The sequence below is a fragment of the Molossus molossus genome, unplaced genomic scaffold, assembly GCF_014108415.1.
Source record: "Molossus molossus isolate mMolMol1 unplaced genomic scaffold, mMolMol1.p scaffold_m16_p_19, whole genome shotgun sequence".
Taxonomy (NCBI): domain Eukaryota; kingdom Metazoa; phylum Chordata; class Mammalia; order Chiroptera; family Molossidae; genus Molossus; species Molossus molossus.
Window position 1 is genome coordinate 6,427,858 of NW_023425354.1, and position 22,468 is coordinate 6,450,325.

General features: G+C 58.7%; 1 protein-coding gene across 1 annotated transcript in view; it reads left to right on the forward strand.

Annotated features, from left to right (window-relative positions):
• The window catches only part of SDK2 (sidekick cell adhesion molecule 2), a 237,562-nt gene that overhangs the window by 144,027 nt on the left and 71,067 nt on the right, over positions 1-22,468 (forward strand). The window contains exons 4-10 of the mRNA XM_036268767.1: positions 4,156-4,303; positions 10,264-10,397; positions 16,083-16,194; positions 17,811-18,001; positions 18,107-18,190; positions 19,591-19,785; positions 20,810-20,926. Of these exons, the coding sequence (XP_036124660.1) occupies positions 4,156-4,303; positions 10,264-10,397; positions 16,083-16,194; positions 17,811-18,001; positions 18,107-18,190; positions 19,591-19,785; positions 20,810-20,926 (981 nt within the window). The remainder of the gene's footprint in view (positions 1-4,155; positions 4,304-10,263; positions 10,398-16,082; positions 16,195-17,810; positions 18,002-18,106; positions 18,191-19,590; positions 19,786-20,809; positions 20,927-22,468) is intronic.

The window sequence follows — 22,468 nt, forward strand, 5'->3', positions numbered from 1 at the left end:
CACCCCTACAGCCCCGCTGTCCCCAGCCTTCCTCCTGCACCCAGCGCCCCTACAGCCCCGCTGTCCCCAGCCTTTCTCCTGCACCCAGCACCCCTACAGCCCCGCTGTCCCCCAGCCTTCCTCCTGCACCCAGCACCCCTACAGCCCCGCTGTCCCCAGCCTTCCTCCTGCACCCAGCACCCCTACAGCCCCGCTGTCCCCAGCCTTCCTCCTGCACCCAGCACCCCTACAGCCCCTCTGTCCCCAGCCTTCCTCCTGCACCCAGCACCCCTACAGCCCCGCTGTCCCCAGCCTTCCTCCTGCACCCAGCGCCCCTACAGCCCCGCTGTCCCCAGCCTTCCTCCTGCACCCAGCGCCCCTGGCAGCCCCTCTGTCCCCAGCCTTCCTCCTGCACCCAGCGCCCCTGGCAGCCCCGCTGTCCCCAGCCTTCCTCCTGCACAGCTGGCCGAGTGCTCCGTCCTAGTGGCCCTGCTGCGGCCGCTGCTCAGTGCGTGAGCGGCTGTACCTGGGGCCTGTGAGCAGGGACAGGGCTCCCTGAGCAGACACAGTGAAGTGGAGAGAATGGCACCGTGAGGCAGGGAGACTGTGGGACGGAAAGGCAGCGGGCGGCATGAACTGGAGAACTTGGGCCTAGGCCAGCTGTGCCCTTCCTTCACCCATCCATCCCAACATGCATGCATACATACATGCAGCCCACTATATATACATGCATGCATACATCACACACACACACATACACCCCACCATATATACAAACATCCCAGCACACATGCATACACACATACACACATGCATACATCACATACACACACATACACCCCACCATATATACATACATCCCAGCATACATGCATACACGCATACACACATGCACCACACACACACACACATACACCCCACCATACATACATCCCAGCATACGTGCATACACACATACAGCCCACCACATATATACACATGCATATGCACAATTGTATACACCCCACCATCCATGCATGCTTCCCACCATACATGCACACATGTGTGCATACGTGTATCCCACCACACATGCATGTACGCATCATGCATACAGTTATCCACGCCTTCATCCCTTCATTCCTTCTTCCCTTCATCTGTCTGTCCCACCTTTCATACATACACATGCACACATACGTACGTACAAATACTTTTCCATGCCCGCATCCCTTCATTCCTCTTCCCTTCCATCCACCCACCCCTCCGTCTATCCATCCATCCATCCGTCCTTTATCCATCCATCCAAGGAACGAAGCCATGACCCTGCCCTACTGGCATTCTTTGATTCCTCTAACTAGCCCTCTCTCCGACCGCCTAGACTTCACATCCTCTGCCCCCTCTGCACCATCAGCCCAGTAAACACACGCACACTTAGCTGACTCCTGCTCTGGACTGGTGTCTCCCCTGGAGCCCCCCCCACCTCCCCATCGAAAGTAGCTTCCCTGCTGCTGCCTCTCATATAAGGACCCTGTTTCTTCTTCCTGACAGCTGTCACTTCGTGTCACTGAACGTTTGTCTGGGGGTTGGTTTGCTGAGGCCGGTCTCCCTGGCCAGACTAGAAGCTCCATGAGGGCAGGGACCAGGTCTCTCTTCAGTTCTGCCACAGAGCCTGCTTGGCCCACAGTAGGGGCTCAGCAAGGGTCACTGCATGATGGCGCTGGGTGAGTTGAGAGAGAAGTCACTGTGTGCAAAGCAGAGGGCCAGGTGTCTGGTAGGGGTTTGCTCCTGCGTAGAATTTCCTCTTAAAGCTCACAATGGAGTAGAAAGAGGTAAAGAATGTGCACGAAGAAGTTCAGTGCCGGGCAAGAGTCACGAAAGGGCGGAGAGGAAGTGCGGAGGGGCCGGGTCGGAGTGCAGGCCCTGCCCAGCCCTACTGCTTAGCAGTGGATAAGCCACCGTCTCCCTGAGCTTTAGTTCCCTCGCTGACGAACTGGAGCTCATGACGCTGGCGAGAGCAAAGAGAGACACGAGTACCATGAAATTGCTTTAAATTGGTCACATATATCTTCAGAGTTCTGTGAAAAGTTTTCTTAAATAGATAAAATTATTTTAAGAACTGGAATCAATGTGATTCATTGATGCAATTTTTTATAGGCAGAGCCAAGTAATAGCAATTAATAAGCAACTAAAAATGTGTGTTGTTAAGGCTGAGCTCGTCGTGTTGTTATGATGAGTGAATGAGACACTGTCTGGGAAGCCCTCCCAGAGAGAACCCTGACAGAGGGTCAGCGTTCAACCCATCTTGGTTCTTCATTTCTATTTGAGCCGTGTCAGGTAATCTTGGTTGAAGAGGCTGATGTTTCAATTAAACTTTGAGAAATATACAGGATTCTAATATTTTAATACAGCAAATAGTAGATGTAATTTTCAGCACTGGAATCTACTCTTCCAGTTTCTATGGCTGCATAACAACTTAGCCCAAAACGTAATGGCACATAACAACCATGTCTTTACGCTCACAGAGTCTGTGACGCTTGAATCTGGACAGAGCAGCGTAGGGATAGCTTGTCTCTCTGCTCTATGATGGCTGAGGTCTCAGTGGGAAGACTCAAAGGCCAGGGGCCGGAGTCGTCTGAGGGCTCGCACGTTCATTCACATGTTTATGTGGATGCTGGCTCTCATCTGGGGACCTCAGTTCCTTCCCACATGCGTTGTTCCCATGTCTGTGTGGGTAGATTGAGCTTCCTTCCGGCATGGTGGCGGGATTCCGAGCAGGAGCATCTGGGGAGAGAGATCCAGGTGGAAGCTGTATCCTTTTGATGACCTAGCCTAGAAAGTCACATGGCTCCACTTCCAGCAGATTTAGTCACCGGAAGAGCATGTGGGATGGGAGATAAATATTGGTGCCGCCATCTTCGGAAAGATACCACCTGACACATTTATTATCGTGTAACGCCGACCATGACCTAGGAGGAAGTTGCTCTTCTTAATTGCCTTTTACAGAAGAAGAAGTAGAAGCTCAGCAAGGTCAGACTTTTGCCCAAGGCCATGCCTCATAAGTAGCAGAAGTGGAATTTGAACTCAAGTCTCAGTGACTCCAAAGCCACCACCATTGCATTCATCCCGCGCCAAACTTAGAACACGGGTGCCGACAGTGGATTTTATTTCTTTGAGACACTTAATTGGCCGAATCCCTCTAGGATGCTGTTGCACCGTGGTGGCGTGGTGAGCAGTGGCTTGTTTTAGTAGCATTCCAGCAGGGGCCCGAAGAGAGGCCCGAGGTGAGGCGTGGGTTGTAAGAGCACATGACACGGTCTGGGCTTGAAGATGGGAAAGGTTGGTTGGGGTCAGATTAGGGAGGGACCTTGAATCCAGGCAAGGGAATTTAGGCTTTGCCTGGAGCAACGAGGTGATCCCCAAGGTTCTGAGTGCGTTGCTGGTGTGGTCAGACCCCACCCTGATCCCAGCAGGCGGGCAAGGAGAAGTGTTTCTACCTGCGTCTCTGCTGCTTCTGCTCCCTCCTGGCTGACAGAGCAGCTATCGGATCTGGGACGTGTCCCCTGCTCGTCTGTCACAGGGGTCGGCATATTTATAAAAGAATATGGTGTTTGTGTTCACACATCCGTGCAGCCTCACAGCCTTCCCACCCAAGGCCTGGGAGGGAAATGCTCTCTACGCTGGTGTATGAGCATCCAAGACCCCACCCTCTGCACATGCCCACCCTCTCCCCCCTCCAAGGGCAGGGGAGCGTGGCCCTGAGACACACCCTTCAGCTCATGCCTAAACCCCTGCCGCACTGGAGGGCAGGGCTAGAGGGACAGCTATGCCTGACTCCAGGCTGAAATCCGAGTTCAAATCCTGACTCTACCCCCTTCCGGCCACGTGTCCCTGGACAAGTCAGTGGACCTCTCTGAGCCACGTGGACCGTATTTCCATTGTAAAGTTATGAAATAGCAACCAGCCTCTCATGACTGTGGATCGAATCAGTTGCTTCATGGATACACGTGGGTATAAATGGATGTAAACCCCAAAAGGACAAGGCAGGGCATATGATAGATGGGGCGCTGGGGTCATGAGGGTGGTCTGGGCCTGGTGTCCCCCGCCCCCTGGCCATCCTGTCTGCATCTGCCCACTCCCGGGGCTGGGCAGTCCTGCCGCTGGCCTCAGCCCCTGACCCTGCGTGTGCTCTTCCCGCTGCAGACATGGGGAGCTTCGAGGAGGGCGAGAAGCACCAGCGTGTCTCCCATGGGGAAGCTGCTGTCATCCGCGCCCCACGCATCGCCAGCTTCCCCCGGCCGCAGGTGACCTGGTTCCGAGACGGTCGCAAGATCCCTCCCAGCAGCCGCATGTGAGCACCCTGCTCTGGAGGGGTGGGAGGAGGGGCCTGCCCTGGGAGCGGAGGCGGGGGGCCAGACAAAGCCCCCGGACGCGGAGAGGACCCTTCCTGCAGAAGCAGCGCCTACCGCTCTTCTGGGACAGAGCCAGGTTGGGGACCTCCCGGATGACAAAGTTTGGTTTACGAGGGCCTTGCCGGGAATGTATGTGCGGAGACTTGGAGCCGGAACAGCTCAGCCGCCTGCCTGGGGAATCCCGGGCGCTGGCTCCGTCCTCAGCTGGAGAATCATTCTGCCTCCCAGAGCACTTAAAACACCCGAACAGGCACAGACAGAGGCGCCATCGCTGCGGTTACCGGCCCGGGACTCCGGCCAGCACGGCCAGGGGGCCGTGGGCGCTGGCATGTCCCTGGCAGGGTGGTAGCCCCGGGGTGTTTCCGGTGTGCGGGTGTGCCCGGTGTCCGTGGCGTGCCTGGGCTCTGTGTGTTTTGGCCGCTGGGAGGAGGTGAGGCCAGGGGCCCGGCAGGCAGAGAACACACGGCTCTTTCAGCCCTAACAAAACCCCTCTGTGTGGCCCAAGGCTTCGGTTGTGGCAGCCAGCACCTCCACGGAGGGCGAGGGCAAAGCATTTCCTCCTGGGATACACCCAGCCCTGCCGGTCCCCCCTCGGGGTCTGGAGCCGGCCAGGCTTCCCCTTGCAGACTCCACCTTCCCCGCTATGCCCAGAAAAGGAGAAAGACCACCCTTGTCCTGGTCTCCGAGAGCAGCAGGCCGGCTGGACGTCGAGCCCATCCTGGCCTCTGTAGGAGGCAGGAGCGGAGCTGGACAGTTAGTTCTTGCCTTTGGGGACCATGACATCTAGTGAGAGAAGCCTGGTAAGCCTGGCAGTGGCTGTCTTTTAGGGGGCGGCTGCTGTGTCCTTGGGCGGCTGCTGTGTCCTTGGGCCTGGGTTGAGCACCCTCTGCACATCACCCTGCCCTCTGGGACAGGTGTGCACCTCCAAGGAAGACATGCTCTGTCTCCTGACCCTTCTCAGTCCCAGAGCTCACGCACCAAAAATATGTGTGGGATGAATGACCCTCCCGACGATCCTACGAGGCAGTTGGTTTTATCCCCATTTTACAGGCAGAAAAGTGAAACCCTCAGTGTTTAACTACTTTGCCAAATCTCACCACAGCCGGTGCCAGGCTCACCGGCTTAGGGTCAGGGTCCTTAATTCTGTCTTACACAGAAATTATGCAAGAAGAGGTTTAAAGGTATATGGATTACGCTCCGAATGAATTGGTCCTGTAGTGAGTCTCAGCCTGGTGACGTACTGAAGTCATTTGGGACCCTTTAAAATAGACTGATTGCCCTGGCCGGTTTGGCTCAGCGATTGGAGCGTCGGCCTGCGGTACAGAGAGACCCGGGTTCGGTTCCCGCTAAAATAGACTGATTAACAAAAATAAATGAATAAGAATAAAATATCCTGATCTTTAGATCCTGCCCCCATGCATTCTAACCTTATTAAATGGGGTGTATCCTAGCATCGAGATTTGTAAGAGCTCCCCATGCCTCCACTATGCAGCCACAGTGAAGAGCTGCTGCCCTACAATGTATCCGTTACCTACAGACACAATAATGCTGTGGAACAAGTGGCCCCAGGGACCTGAAACAAGAAGCATTTATTTGTCGCAGTGAATCTGCAGATTGGTGATCCTGGCCGGGCTCTCTCACTTGTCCGGGCTTGGCTGGCTACTGGCCGATTAGAAGGGCTGGGTGACTCACCTGTGCTCCGCACCCCTCACCCTCCAGCCAGCCAGCCCTGGCATCCTCTCCTGGTGACCGTGAAGGAGCAGGAGAGAAACCAGAAACAGATTTTTCAAGCCCCTGCTAACCTCCCATTGACGAAACAGTCACAGGGTAGAACTCAGACTCAAGAAGCAGGGAAACTGACTCCACCCCTTGGGTGGGAGGGCCCACGCAGTCAGGTGGCAGAGGCTGTGGATGAAGAGGGGGTGAGGGGCCAGGCCCCAGGTGAACAGGTGGCCCCATGCCGGGTCGGCATACGCCCCTAACCTAGTTAAGGGTCAGTAAGCCAGCAGAGGAGGGTCAGCCGCTAACAGAGACAGTGAGGGTGACTGCCACCCCACGGGGTGCTGCGACAGGTCGGCGAGTCCTCACCCGTCCCTCCCCCTTCCCTGAGGTTACCTCACATGTCCAGGGTGTCTCAGTGATGGCATCGTGCAAGCCCGTCCCTCGGTGGTGGCTTCCTGGCGTGTGGAGAAGGCTGCTGGGGCCTCCTTCAGACTCGGGGGGAGGGCACCACAGGAGGTGAACAGTGTGTGCCCTGGCTACGGGGCGCACGTGGGCCCTCCTGTGCTGCATTTGCCGTGATAGGTAAAGCCTGTCCCCACCCTCGCACCCGTCATCCCTCCCTGACACTCTTCCACCTTCTCACTCCTGGCCTCTGTCCTCAGCCGCTTCTCGTCCCCAGCAGCACGGGGACAGACGGTCTCAGCACGGTCTCCGCGGGCACCGCCCCCCCTCTCTCCAGTACTCCCACCAACACGATAGCACACTGTGTGATTTTATCTCGGCAATTACAACGGATTAATACTCATAACCCGGAGGAAAGGTTCCTGGTGGCAAATTCTCTGGAGGCTGTTTGCCGGAGATGCCTGTCTGATGACTGCGACCAGCCAGAGGGCTGTCCGGGGCACTGGGGCACGCGGTCTGCAGAGGGCTGCTCTCGGCCCGCACGAGCGGTGTCTGCAGCTCCTCGCCCCTCCCCTGCTGCCCACCGATGACTAGAGACAAGATTCCAAACAGACTCGTGCTGGGGGCTTTGGGCAGGTGCTGTGAGGATTGATTTTACTCTTAATTAAATTATCCATCGGGCCCCCATGGAGTCAAGAAAATAGGCTGGCTTATCAGAAGCCATCATTGCGAGGTGGGGAGGGAAAGACCTAGTAAATTGAAACCAGAGGAGTAGGGCTGAAAATAGAACCCAGCCCCCGCCTGGGAGCTGAGCCGTGTGGTCCACGCCCCACAATTCCACCGGCTCCTTTCCGCAGGGCTGCGCCTGGAGGCAGCGGGCTGGAAGCCCTCCCGTGTGCCACTGGGGAAGTGAGGTACAGGGCCATTCCAGAACCATCTGTGGAGGGGCTGGCCATCCCGCAGAGGGCTGGAAGCCCGGGGACCTTTGTCGCCACCTGCTGAGGGCAAAGGGCAGGCAGGTGGAAGCTTTATCACTTGCCAGGTTCTCTGCCGCCTAGTCCACTCCGCAGGTGGAACTGAACCCAGGCCCCCCAGGTCCTGCTCCAGAATGCCCCTCTGGGCTCTTTAAGACCACGATAGCGACAGTAGCAGACAGACCCTCAAACCCAGGGGTTTGGCATCACGGATGTTTATTTCTTGCTCATTTAAAGTCCCACTGCCGGCGAGGGATGGGGGGTGCCCCCCACAGTCCTTTGGGGCACGAACAGGGGGATCATGCAGGGGGTTCATGTGGTCCAAGCCGAGAATCCGTGCACATCCTTCCGCCGCCCCCCACTAGCTCAGCCACATTGCACCACCTGGATGCAGGGGGGCTGGGAAGGGTGGCCACTGACTTCCCAGCCATGACACAGTTGACATTTTGGGCCCAGTGAATTCTCACTGTATGGTGTGTTATAGGACACTTAGCAGCATCCCTGACCTCTACCGCTCGTTGCTAGGAGCAGCCTCACAGCTGTGACAACCAGAAGTTGTTCGGGCATTGCCCAAGGTCCCCTGGAGGGCACAGCCACTCGTTGAGAACCACTGACCTAGAAGGACTGGTCATAATACAGACAAAATACAGCTACAAGGAGAGAATGGGGGCGGAAGCCTTCTTCTCTGGAGGCCAGAAGGGGCTCAGGACAGGCAGGTGAACTGGACAGTGGGATCAGGCCGTGCTCCGTGCGCCCGCCCACCAAAGGCTTCCTTCAACCTGCCCCCCCCCCCCGCCATGGCAGTGGGGTGGCCGGGGAGACAGGAGCCCACGTGGTCCAAGTGCGTAGCTGCTCATCGGATTAGTCCCGACCTTGGCCTGTGTGCCAGGTGAGGTCAGTGTGAGTGGGACGGGGCCAGCGCAGGCCAAATAGAACAGAAGCAGCGACAGGCACCAGCCCCCACCCTCGGGGCTGGAAGGAGCCCTCACCAGCATGTGCTTCCAGCCCCCGCACAGATGAGGAGACTGAGGCCCAGCAAGGGGGGCTGCGTGCTCCTTAGAGGCTGGGGCCAGAGCTCTGTCCCCAAGCCCCCCTCCCCCAGCCCTCGCCCACCCCCAAGCTCCACTAAAGAACCCAGGCCCCTGCAGGAGACTCCAGCTGGGGAAGTGGTCACCCTCCCCGGCCCATTTTTTTTGCTTTTTAGATGTTTTAGCCTCATTCTTTCCCACCTGTCACCACCTCATTAGCCAGAGGTTACAAGGGCTCCCCAGAAAAAAGACATCGACATTATTAAGGTGACTGTGAATTGAGGCAGGAGGACACTGTTTTCCTATTCCCAGCACTCAGCTGAGAATTCCCCCCAAAACTGCACATGCACTCTCCCCAAAACGAAACAGGAGAGAGGGGACCCCAGCCCGGCGCCGGGAGAGCAGGCTGGAGAGGCATTCGCGGGCTGTTTATTTGAGAGCTTGTTTAAAAGTCTGTAACAGTCACCTAATGGGAAAATTTGAAAAGAATTCAACTGGATTTGTCCTTGTTAAACTAACATTAAGGGTATTTAACAGCTGTCTCGGGCACATCACATTAAAATCCGGAGATAAACTTGACAAACTAATGGTTTTGTTTGTCATGGGGAGAACGGGTGAGAGATGACAGGCAGAACGGCGTGGACAGTGCCCCTGGCGCTGTCCCCCCGCAGCCAGTGGGGTCCCCGGCTCCCCGCCTGGACCTGGGCGCTGAGGGCTGTGTGACGACCCAGCAGAGGGAACCGGCTGGAGCACGCAGCCCACGTCATCACCACTGCCCGGCCAACCTCCTTTCCTCTCCCAACCAGCCCCGCGATCCACTCTGTGACCAGCTTTGGGGAGGTGGCTGGTGGGGGATATGAGCCCCAGAAGTCCATGCTCCTGCCAACCTGTGGCCTTTGAATCAACCTAAACAAATTTAGGATTAGAATAAGGCACTGATTCTAGAATGGTCCTGCTCATTTCTAAATGTATTACCATTGCTCATCACTCACTCACTCACTCACTCACTCATTCATTCATTCATTCACTCACTCAGTCATTCACTCACTCACTCATTCACTCACTCATTCACTCACTCATTCACTCACTCACTCACCCACTCATTCACCCACTCATTCACTCACTCACTCACTCATTCACTCACTCATTCACTCATTCATTTACTCATTCACTCACCCACTCATTCACCCACTCATTCACTCACTCACTCACCCACCCACTCACTCACTCATTCACTCACTCACTCACTCATTCATTCACTCACTCATTCGCTCATTCACTCACTCACCCACTCACTCATTCACTCACTCATTTACTCACTCACTCATTCACTCATTTACTCACTCATACATTAACTCAATCACTCATTCATTCACTCACTCATTCCAGGACATTTCTTCAAGGGTCTGGATGCTCCTGGTATGCCCACAGTGATAACCACACACCCACTTAGCCACCGATGCTGTGTGGGACAGGGCAGAATTCCGAGGGCCTGCGGGCACGGCCCCTAGCCCAGGCTCGGGTGGGGGCAGGGAAGCTCCCTGTGGACAGTGGTCTGTGGCCTCTGCCCATGTGTCCTGTGTGGATGTGTCCTGTGCGGGCCTGTCCCAGCACTGACGTGTGTTCTCAACAGCCTAAGTGCGGATGGAGTCCAGGCAGTAGGTGGTTCCGGGAGGTGAGGTGGGGGAGGGGCTCTGGGGCCACCAGCGTCCTGTCCTCACTCCCATGGCTGAGAGCCCTCGGGCCCCTGTCCGATGACTCCTGTCCCCCCAGAGCCATCACCCTGGAGAACACCCTCGTCATCCTGTCGACCGTGGCTCCTGACGCAGGCCGCTACTACGTGCAGGCCGTTAATGACAAGAACGGGGACAACAAGACCAGCCAGCCCATCACTCTCGCCGTGGACAGTAAGTACCGCAGGGCCGGGACCGACGGCGAAGCTCGTCATTCAATCTTGGGAATGGGGCTCCGGGGGGTGCTGGGGAAGATGGAGTGGTGCCGGAAGGGGAGGGCTGGGGGAGCATGGGAAGGAGCCCTCCTGAGGCGGGAGAGCCAGCGGGGGCAGGGCTGTCAGAGCGAGGCAAGGGGAGGGGGCTGCGTCCGAGGCCCCATCCCCTGGCAAGTCTCACATCCTGCTTGGTGGGCGGCAGGGCCACTGGAGGGCGGGAGGGCGTGGAAGGGAGGAGGGGGTGCACATCCGTCACTGCAACCAGCCCTGGGCTCAGGTACGCACAGGGAGAGCGTGCCAGAGCTGGGGGGGGGGCTCGTTTCCAAACAAATATACTGACTGTACTCAGTTGGCACATAGAAGTGCCGCCTCCACTGGGAGCCAGACCGCCCTGTGACGGGGACACAGGCTGACCGCCACACCCCTGTCTGGAAGTGCCTCTGTGTCCACGCCCGAGACCACTCAGCGCCCGGCTGAGAGAGGCACAGCCCTCCCCAGGGGCGGGTGCAGAGGGTAGCAAATTCAAAGGGTGGCTCCTTGAATCTCCTTTGACAAAGAGGCATTTATCCAGCCGACCCTGAGCCACGATGGAAATGCTGGGTCGTCTTCCCTGGCCAGGCCGGCCCCCCTCCCTGATCCGTCCCCGGGGTGAAGAAGGGGATGCCACCCCGGCAGCAGGCCCAGGAATCAGAGAGTGTGGGATGAGGCCAGAGCTTCCCGAAGCAGCTGAGCGACCACGCAGGCTGGGGGAGCCAGATGTGCACGCCGGTCCACATCTGTACCACCCCTGCTCCAAACCCAAGTCTCATTCATCATCCAGGGTCCCTCTGGGACACACCCATCAGCAGCAGGAAGTGGGGGAGAGCCAGCCGGGGACCTTCCCACGTCCTCTGGTCCCAGCCCGTCTGTCTGCCAGACAGACCCTGGGGACCCCGACATCCCCACCCTCTTCCATCCCCATTCCTGAGCCTTCCGAGCACCCACAGAGCCCTCCCATCTCTGCAGTGACCTTTCCTCCACCCCAGCTGCCTAGAAAGAGACCTGGATGCAGGGAGCAGAGTTTCACTCTGGGGCTGACCTATCAGGGTCACAGTGTAACCTCCGACATTGACCTGGGCCGGGGTGGCAGGCTAGCCCAGGGCCTGGGGCTGCTGTTTCTATGGGGAAAGGAATGTCATCGCCAGATAACTGTCAGTGACCAGACTGCCTGGAGTCTAGTGGAATCCGGTCATTGGTAGGAAGCAGTGTTCCTGGTCCAGGTCGAGGCCAGCCGTCCTCCCAGGTGACCCCCTTTACCCTGAGCCCAGAGTTCGGAGCCTCCTATCTGTGTTCCTCCGCCAGCACCCGCCTTTCCTGGCCACCTGCGGGCATTGTTCACTCTTTGCTCCATGTGAACGCCCCCAGCCCTCCAGCTGGCCCAAGGGAAGCAGGTGGAGCCCCTCGGACCCCAAAGCCTCCCCTAGTTGCGTTTCTCCCACCCCCTCGCCCTGGCCTCCTGCTTTCACACGGTGATGACTGGGTGGAGAGGCGAGTCCGCTGGTTTTCAGTTCATTTCTTCAGTTCAGTGCTGTGCCCGGCACTGGCGCAAACCCCAGCATGCCTGCAGCCCATTCCTAGGAGCACATGCCGCTCCGCCCGCCACCAGCCCCACCTCCTCTCCTGTACCCCCAGAGCCTCGCCCCTCCCTCTGCCACCCCCTCACCCTTCTTCCCTCCTCTGCCCGGGCAGCTTGGCTCCTCAGTAGCCCTCAGGGAGGCTCCTGCTCTTGGGAAACGGAGGAGCGAGTCGGGGCAGTGACCCCGCGTTGTCCCTGCCTAGGTGTAACCCTGGTGACCTCACACAGACTGTCCCAGCTCTTGAAAAGCCCACACTGGGGTGGTGGCCCCACACCTAGGGACCAGACCTGCACTGCCCGATAGAAGTAGAATGTGAGCCACATATGTACGTTATTTAAAATTTGCCGGTAGCCTACTTTTGTTGAAAAAGGGATAAGAACTCAGTGAAATTCATTTCATTAACATCTTGTACAGGACCCACAATATCCAGAACAGTGCCTTTCAACACACAATCAATGTAGGAAAATATTAATGAAATATTTTACATTTTTTTCATACCATGTCTTCGAAATCCATATGTATTTTGCTGGGCACCTCAATTTGGGTGCAAAATTGTCATCCGAAACACGTGATCTGTGTGTAGATTTCCGAAAATTCACGACTGAAAAGGTGGAGCCCTGGGCCGGCTTGTTCACACCTACTTAAAGCAGGCTAATAGCCCTGGCCGGTTTGCTCAGTGGTTAGAGCGTCGGCCCGTGGACCAGTGAGTCTCGGGTTTGATTTTGGTCAAGGGAACGTACCTTGGTTGCGGTTCATCTCTGGCCCCGGTCAGGTCATGTGGGAGGCAACCAGTCGATGTGGCTCTATCACATCAATGTTTCTCTCTCTCTCTCTGTTCCTCCCACTCTATCTGATGATAAGTAGAAAAATATCCTTGGGTGAGGAATAAAAAAAAGTGGTCCAATAACTGACCTGGGGGCCCCTTTTTTTTTTTTCTTTTTATCCTCACCCGAGGACATTTTTCCATTTTTTGTTCAGATAGAGCGGGAGGGAGAGAGAGGAAGAGAGAGAGAGAGAAACATCGACGTGAAGAGACACATCGAGTGGCTGCCACCCGCACAACCAACCAGGACCAGGGACAAACTGCAACCGAGGTACGTGCCCTTAGCGGGAACCGAACCCGGGTCTCTCTGCACCGCAGGCCGACGCTCCAACCGCTGAGCCAAACCGGCCAGGGCTGGGGGCCCCTTTTTAATGAACTGCACATTGTGTAAAATTCAACCCCATTCATCAAAGGGGCACGGGCCACATGTCAAGAGCTCACCGCCCTGTGTCCTGTGGCCTCGTCTGGTTGGGGCCGTCAGCCCCCGGCTCACAGGCAGCAGGCACCTGCCCAGGAGGGGAGCAGCTAACCCCTGCCCCCCCCCACCCCTTGCCCTGGGTCCCAGGTGAGTCAAGTGGTCCCTGAGCCTGTTTCCTCATCTGTGATGTCATGCCCATGACGAGTGCAGTTGGGAGGGTTAAATGAGGTGACTGTGGGAGAATGGAACTCAGTGGGAATCCCTTGTTGTGACTGTGACCAAAGCCCTCGTGGGCGGCAGGGTCCAGCTTTGCCGATAGTGAGGAGCCCCTCTGCTTTCTCCACACCCCCACCCCGGGGCTGTCCACATCAGCAGCGTGTGTGAGAGACGCCCCTCTTCCTTGCTCTGGTTTGTCCCAGGTGTCCCTGAGCACAGGCAGTCAAGTCCCCAGGAGGAAGGACCGCCGGTTGTTTATTGAGCACCTGCTATGTGTCAGCAGTCTGCACTCACCCCAGACCAGCTTAGCTCCGGGACACCTGGGGCAGACCACGGTCTTGCACCCCTTCTTCCTGAACCCAGCCCCTCCTTCACTGGGTCCAGGGTGTCCGGCCACTGCCCGTCCCTCTCTTTGAGCCCCATATGCTGCCACCTGAGCCGGGGCATGCGCTTCTGGGTTCCTGGGGTGGGGGAGTCAGTCTCCCCTCTACTCTCCCAAAGCCAACACGCTGGCCCGAGGCCTGGGGCAGCCGCGTGTTTTAAACTCCGAGGGCTCTGCTTACCCGCTGCACCGCGGGGTACCTACCGCCTGGGCCCTGTCTGTCTCCGCCTCGGGCCCCGTTAGTCTGGGCCCTGGTACCCGTGCACCCCGCGTGTAATAAACAAGCAGAGCACACTTTTATGGATCCAGCTATATCGGCAGCTTCCCGTCCGCTCGCTCTTTATGGCACCTGCACGAGGCTTTTATATTGTCGCAATTATTCTGTTTTATATGCTTCCTTTCTTCCCTCTTCATTTTACCTTATTTTGACATTTTATTCCCATTCGACCTGGGCCTTTAGCAGCCAGGCCTTGAGTCCAAGCAGGAACCCCTGCCCAGGGCTGACCGGGGTGGCCTGGGGTGGCCTTGGAGCCTCCGAGTGCCCTCCCCAATCGGGGTGGGGAGCGTCCGGCCCACAGGCCATATAAGGCCTGAGAAATCATACCAGCTGACGTCACACACCTGCCCAAACAGCCTGCCCAAATAGCGCAGGTTAATGTCCAAGCTGATAATTGGGTATGGCCCGAGAATGATGTTAGAAGTATATCCCATGGCCCTCGGCAGGACAAAGGCTCCCCGCCCCGTACAGGACGACCTAGCGCTGTCGCGCAGGGCCGTGCATGTCATGCGGCCAGCCGCCTGGACGCCTCCTGGAAAGGGGCCAGCTAGCTGGATGGTTCAGTGAGGGGACAGCCCTTGGCCGTATTTCCAGGAGCCACGGACGGTGTACGGGGAATCTGGGGGTTTCTGCCGATAATGGGCCCCGCTGACCCCCCGAGATCAGAGCATGACCGCTTCCTAAAGGGCAGGTCGCTGCCTCTCCTGGGAGGCGTTGGGGTGTTGTTTTGTTTTAATAAACCCACTTGTGATCATTCTCACCATCAACCCCGGGCTTGTACACGGATAGTGTCCATCCTTGTTCACCTGACTGATGGACTTGAGCACTCCCCACGCTGGAGAGGTGGGTGTCCGGCCAGCCCAGCGTCCTGGAGCAAAGCCACGGGCACGCACGGCTCCGCCCTGCAAGGCCGGCTCGGGGCGCCGGCACGGTCGTTCCTGCTGAGACTCTCTCCCTGGCTGGCAGACGGCCACCTTTCCACTGTGCGCCCACGTGGACAGAGAGAGAAAGCTGAGGTCTCTTCCTCGTAGGGCCCCACCCTTAGCACCCCATTTCACCCAACTTCCTCCTAAATGCTCCATCGTCAAGTACAGTCTCGGGAGGGTGAGGGCTTCGACATAGGAATTCGAGGGGAGACACTATTCAGTGACAAGCAGAGATCCGTGAGGTCCCTGCCCCAAGGAATGTATGAGTTTCCTGGGGCAGCTCGAACCAGGTGCCACAGCCGTGTGGCTGGTTCCGGAGTCGTCTCTTCTCGCCGTCCTGAAGGCTGCAGGCAAGGTGTCTGCAAGTCCGTCCCTGCCTCCCCCGCTTCTGCGGCTCCGGCAGTCCTTGGCTCCCTCGGCCTGCAGAGACCTCTCCCACCTCGCTCGGTCCTCACTGCCTTCTCCCCCGCGCGCCCGAGTGTCTGTCTAAACCCCTCTTCTTGTAAGGACATGTCATACTGGACGTAGGGCCCACCCTGCCGCCGGAGGACCTCGCAGGAACTGGATGACACCTGCAGACTCTTTCTCCATTTATAGCTGCTGTGGGCATGAGTTGGGGGCAGGGGGGTCATTCAGACCAGTCCAGGGGTGCGCATTCTGGTGGCAGAGTGGACACAGAAGAAGCAAAGCCAACAAGATAGATGCAGGTGGGGGGAGGATTCTGGAAACCACAGTCAGGACTGGGGATGGGGGAGGGCGTGATTGCCGGAGGAGCAGGGAAGACCCATCAGCAGGGGAGGAGGAGAGGGGACGGGGCCCCTGGGGTCAGTGTCTGGAGGTTCAGCGCAGGCTGCTCGGGTGGCCGCTCTGTGGCTACCTGCCCCACTCCACGAGGACAGATGTCTCCACCGCATCAGCCTCTGCCGGGGGCTGGGCAGAGATGGGATTTCCGAGCTCTGTCCCGGCTAACACCTGACCTCTCCCAGATGTAGGGGGGCCTGCGGACCCCATCGCTCCAACCATCATCATTCCTCCCAAGAACACCAGCGTGGTGGCCGGGACCTCGGAGGTGACCATGGAGTGCGTGGCCAATGCCAGGTGGGCCGTGCTTCTCCCCATTCCCTTCTCTCCCAACCCGGGGAGCCCCTGACCTGTGGGCTCTGAGGAGACCAGTCGGAATTCAGAAAGGCCCGGGAGTGTCCTATGAGGACCCATGAAAGGAGGAAGGGCATTTAGTCCAAAGGGAGGACAGCGGGTGGACATGCCAGCTACTGTCGCGGGGTCATTGGATATGATGAGCAGGGCCGGCCCGTTCTCTGTGATCCGAGAGGAGAGACCAGGAGCCCAGTGAAAATTCTGGAGCTGCAAGTCTCAGCGCAGGATATTGGGGATAGGGCGGGTGGGGGGAGCCCTCTTTCTTCCCCCCTCAGAGCCGCCTAGAGAGAGGCAGGGCCTCTGCCCAGCGCCCCCTTGCGGCAGGGGCGGGAGGGAAGTGTGCTGGGAGCCAGCTCACGGGTGGACTCCGCAGGGGGCAGGCTGCAGTCAGGTGCGGTCCGGGCCCCTTCCTCCCCGTATGCCCCCCTCACCTTCGTCACCCGGGAAACGAGTAATTCCATCGCGTAGCTATCACTACCCCGAAGCCAGAGAGCAGGAAGCTGCCCGAGGACACCCAGCTGGCCGACAGCAGAATTGCCAGGGAACGGGCCCCCCTGAGGCCCGTACTCATGCACACACTGGGCCTCAGCCTCCTGGGCCGGGAGATGGGAATGATCCGGACACCTCCTCACCGGGGAGGCCTGTAGGTGGAGTGCTGAGCCCCGCCTGCCCTGGGACCCCAAGCGCGCTCAGGAAGGGCGATGGAGATGAGGGTGGGGAGCAGACCGGTGACCCTGAGGTCGCCTCCCGCTGAGGCGATTCCTGAGATCAGGTCCCTGCAGGGGCGTTGCTAAAAGTCCGCTCCTCAGACCCCAGGGCGCAGTAAGGGTGCAGAGACCCTACTGAAGGGCCTGCCTAACGACACTCAGCCACTGTTGCCCAAACCTATTCAACCACGGAGCCCCTTTTTCATGGGGCCCCTCTGAACACCCTGTGGAACTAACACAGACCCCCCCTTTGGCAGATTGGGGATCCACCAGGTGCTAAACAGGAGAGCCAGACAAACCAGATCCTCAGGGGCCCTTTGGGGTGCTGGGGTTGGTGATGGTGGGAAAGGGCTCAGCTCCCACCCTCCCCGCTCTGGCATCAGGGGGTGCGGGCTCCCATCTGCCTGCCTTTGTCTCCCCATCTCCAAACTTTGGGTGCTCCTCTCATGTTCCTCCTTGTCACCGCCCCTCACCCGTAACATCTCCGTCCCCTGATCTCTGTTTGGATGGGGCCCGGCACACGGGGGAGCAGAAGAGAACGTTAAAGTTCACGGTAGGCAGCGTCCCTGCTCTCCGGGGCCCGTGCCCCAAGAACCCCCTGGCCGGCCTGTTCCCAGGCCCTCACCTGCATTCACGCCTTCACCCTCACCCCGCCCCGGAGCACGGTGGCCCCATTTTACAGCTGGGGAACTGAGGACCAGGGCACTGAAGGGACTTGTCCAAGGGCTTGCACCCAGAAAGTGACAGGGGCAGGGACAACTCAGGCTGCCTGGCCCAACTCCTCACCACCCCTGCCCAGCCCTGGGCCTCCGGAAGTCCCTGTGCCTGAGTGCCTGCCCACGCCCCCCCCAGGCCCCTGATCAAGCTGCACATCATTTGGAAGAAGGACGGGGTGCTGCTGTCAGGCGGTATCAGCGACTACAACCGCCGGCTCACCATCCCCAACCCCACGGGGAGCGACGCTGGCTTCTACGAGTGCGAGGCCGTGCTACGGAGTAGTAGTGTTCCCTCTGTGGTCCGCGGGGCCTACCTGTCTGTGCTGGGTGAGCCGGGGCAGTATGGCTGGGGCCTACTTAAAGGGGTTCTGAATAGTGGCCATATCATAAGGAGCATGGCTCTGATCCCCTCCCCTGTCTTTCTTCCTGCAGAACCCCCTCAGTTTGTCAAGGAGCCAGAGAGACACATCACAGCAGAGATGGAGAAGGTGGTGGACATTCCCTGCCGGGCCAAAGGTAACCCGGTGGGCGGCGTGGATGAAAGGGGAGAAGGACCCCCAAAAGTTCAGCCTCTCCTGTCTCTGTCATGGACTTTTCTAAATTCTACCTCCTTCTCCAGGCACCATCACTGAGCAGAAAGTCAGTCTGGCTGTGAGCAAATACCCCAGGAAACAGGCCAAATTACCGTAATCTCGGGACTAGGGGGGAAAAAAACCTATGTTACCATAACTTGAGGGTTACAAATGAACCCAAATTACTGTTATTTCAAAATAGGTGACAGACTCAAATTGCCCCTAATTTGAGAGTTGTAGACACTGCCATCACAACGACGAGAATTTGGGCACACCTCGCCCTAGATGTGTTCAGAAGCTACGCCCAGTTCCTGGGTTATTTTTTTCCCTCTATTTAACCCCCTTGTCAGAGCTCCTGGAGAATTTCTGCTTTTCCCATCCCCACCGTCTCTCCTCCTGATGCAGCTGAGCCAAAAGGCAGCCCTTAACCGGGGTGAACTCGGGGGACACGGTGGGACATGATCTAATACTGAGCGGGGAGGCAGAACGTAGCTCAGGCAGGAGGGAGACTTAGGGTTCACTCATTCACTCAGTCATTCACTCCTTCATTCATTGATGGCGCACCCTGTGCTGGATCCTTTTCCCGGGGCTGGGACAGATACGGAAGGAACCAAACCGCCCGATCCCTGCTCGCACCGAACTGACGTTCCTGTGAGGGGGGCAGACAAACCCATGAACAAATACAGGGCCCTCATTTCATTTCATCTCAAGTGCCGCGGGTTGTAAGATGCCCCGTTATTTTATGAATCACTAAGAAAGAAAGAAGACTGCCAATTAAATTATGACACACTGTCGATGGTGAGACGCGTCCTGATCCCAGAGCCGTTACGGCGTGGGAGAACGCGCCTTGCTGAGGGGATGAGATACGGGGTCATAGAATGTCGAGTGAAAAGCACGAGGGCTCAGGGGCCCGGAGCGGAGGGTGCTCTTTTCAAGGGGTGTGGGCAGCTCTCTGGGGAAGTCACATTTGAGCAGAGACCCAGGGGGACAGTGGGAGGGTTGGGAGTGTGGGAAGGGTGAGCCAGGCCCGGGCACAGCTTGGGCAGGGCTGAGCCCTGTCCGACCAGGTGCCAGGGGGCTTCTGAGGGCCCCGCGGAACACTAGCCCCCCTGCGGTTGACAGTTTGGGGCCTGACTCCAGCAGAAGGCTCTGCCATGTGTTGCAGAAAAATACACAATGTATCCAATCCCCGCTCCCAAGCTAAAGGAATCCCCGGATATGGACCAGTGCCTGGCTTACTACATAAGACTTCGAGAACTGCCCCTCTGAGAACATCCTCCACTCTCCCAAGGCGGGAGGGAAGGAGGCAGGAGGCGGCTGACTGTGGGTCCCTCTCTCCCCCAGGTGTGCCGCAGCCCTCCATCACCTGGTACAAGGACGCGGCCGTGGTGGAGGTGGCCAGGCTGAGCCGCTTCCGGCAGCGTGGGGACGGGGGCCTGCAGGTCAGCGGGCTGGTGCCCGACGACACGGGCATGTTCCAGTGCTTTGCCCGCAACGCTGCCGGAGAGGTGCAGACGTCCACCTACCTCGCTGTCACCAGTAGGTCCTGCCCTGTCCTTCCCGGGAGCCCCTCCCTCCGGGACGCAGCTCTGGTCCGAGCCAGGGGCCTCTGGAGAACAGAGAGCACTGTCCCTCAGCAGTAGCCAGGGTGACATGAGCCTCTTATGCCCACTGGTCCTGCAGCCCTGCGTCCAGTGCATGGGGAGGCCTCCAGCCCCTGCACATCCCCCCAGTGTCCTGGGGCCGAGGACAGGGTCCCTGGCGCTTTGAGAGAAGCTCAGGCACTTCAGCTGTCCCTGTTCACTCCACGCAGGCTGGCGCGACCCGAACCAGCCCTTGAACCTCAGCTCCCGACTTGCAAATCCCATCCCCCCTGAGAGTCTCTTTTGGGGTGACAGTAGCAGCCCTGCTCAATTAATGGAGCCGACTCCGCCACACGGGAGCTCAGTGCTCCCCACATCCTGTTGGGCCCCCATCTCAGCAGCAGGGCTTGGCTCCCTGACCCACAGAGACCACAGGCAGAGGGGAGCTGGGGCTGCCGACGGTGCGATGGGGCAGGAGGCTCCCAGCTCCCCGTGAGCCCCCGGAGCTGGTCTGTCTGCGCCCTGCACCACGGCCCTGCTTCCCTGGGGCAGATGGGGAGGGACACGGTCCTCCCTGACTCCACAGGGACGCAGCTCACCAGGCTGACGGGCTCTGTGGGGCCGGGCCTTTCAGAGAGTGGGTGATTCCTCTTGGCCAGAACTTTCCTGTTTTAAGAACCCAGAGCCTCAATGTCATCTCATCGAAGGAGGGACCCATTGCCCTGTCACGGGGATATGGGCGAGTCCTCAGGTTCCCCCATATGGGGCTTGGGAATCGAGGCAGGTGTCGCCCGGGTCCTTCCACAGGGTGGGTGACATGGGGAGCGCTCGTGGGTCCTCTGGCTGGCACCCCATCAAGGCACCTTCGTCCTTCCCAGAGTGGGGCCCACACCAGCCAGAGCGGCAGGGGAAGGAGGACCTGGCCCTCTGGTCCCGGGGACCAGAGTGTAGCTGAGAGGCCCCTCTGTCTCCATTTGTAGGCATCGCCCCCAACATCACGAGGGGCCCCCTGGACAGCACGGTGATCGACGGCATGTCAGTGGTGCTGGCTTGTGAGACTTCGGGGGCGCCACGGCCGGCCATCACCTGGCAGAAAGGTACATGAGCTGGTCTGCTCTGGGGTCACGTGACAGTCACAGGCAGTCCCCAGGGCCAGTGCCGGAGCTGGCCAGGGTGGGTGTCCATGGACGTTGTGAAGGTTATACACACAGAACTCAGAGGGGGCACCTGTCACACCCAGGAGGGGCACCTGTCACACCCAGGAGGGGCACCTGTCACACCACAAGGAGGGGCACCTGTCACACCCAGGAGGGGCACCTGTCACACCCAGGAGGGGCACCTGTCACACCACAGGAGGGGCACCTGTCACACCCAGGAGGGGCACCTGTCACACCACAGGGAGAGGCACCTGTCACACCACAGGAGGGGCACCTGTCACACCCAGGAGGGGCACCTGTCACACCACAGGGAGGGGTACCTGCCACCCCGCCAGGCTCAGGGCACAGCTCTGCACCTTCTGAGAACTTTGACTTGGGTGAGTTATTTATCACTCTGGGCCTCGGGGCCCCCCTTTGTAAACGGGCTCAGTATATGCAGGCGGCATGAGACGGACGCAGTGCACAGGAAGGGCCTGCACCGTGCGAGGAAGTGGTGAGGCCTGGCCAGTGGCCGCGGGCCTTGGTTAGCATTCTGGTGGCTGGTGGCACAGGTGCCAGGGCTCCAGCCGCCTCCTGTCCACCTCCCTGTGTCACACACTCACCTTCACAACGTTCCCGCACACGCACATGTACACATGCACGCGCACATGCATGCACATGTACACATGCACACGCATGCACACACGTGTGCGCACTCACGCACGCGCACACACGCACAGTGGCTCCCTCCCACCCTGCCTCTGCTCAGAGACCCTCCACAGGGCTCACCGGCCCGTGTCCCAGGCCCTCCCCACCACCCGTTCGCTTTATTCCGCCTTCTAATACACTCGATCGGTTCTTCCGCTTACCTGCCCCCCTCCAAGGCCGGGCTTTCAGTTTTGCCCACTGCCGCCTCCCAGGGCCAGAGCAGAGTCCGACACACAGCAGGGGCTCCATAAACACTTGTGGGACGAATGTCCGCACACCCAGGCGTGTGCCTGGACACGGAAATGCACACACACCTAACACGCTCTCTGGTCCAGTGTGTCTGCACCCGTGTGCAAACAGACGCTTACCCGCAGGCTCACACACGGAGAGTCCCCTCTATACAGATGGTGGCATTTTCTTCAAAATAGACACATTCTCGAAAACCTGCTCTCACGCTCTCTCCCTCTGCCTGCGGCCCCAGGCCTGCCTAGGTCCCACTGCACAGGGAGGTCGCCCTGGCCAGGGCTGTCCTGTCCCTGTGTCCCACCCCCACCCAGCTGCTCCATCCCTCCGCCCCCTGAAGGTGACTCCAGAAGCCCCTCCGCAGGGTGCCCCTCGCCACCTGTCAGAGCAGCCTGTCCCTTCCCCGCCCAGCTGCATCAGGAGACCTGGGCTCCAGGCTGCCACTCTGTGCCCTTGTCACCGATCAGAAACCTCAGCCCCCACCGCAGCCCTGTCACCACCCCGGCCCTGGCACTCCCAGCATTTCTAAAGCTGGGAGCCTGCCTGACACCA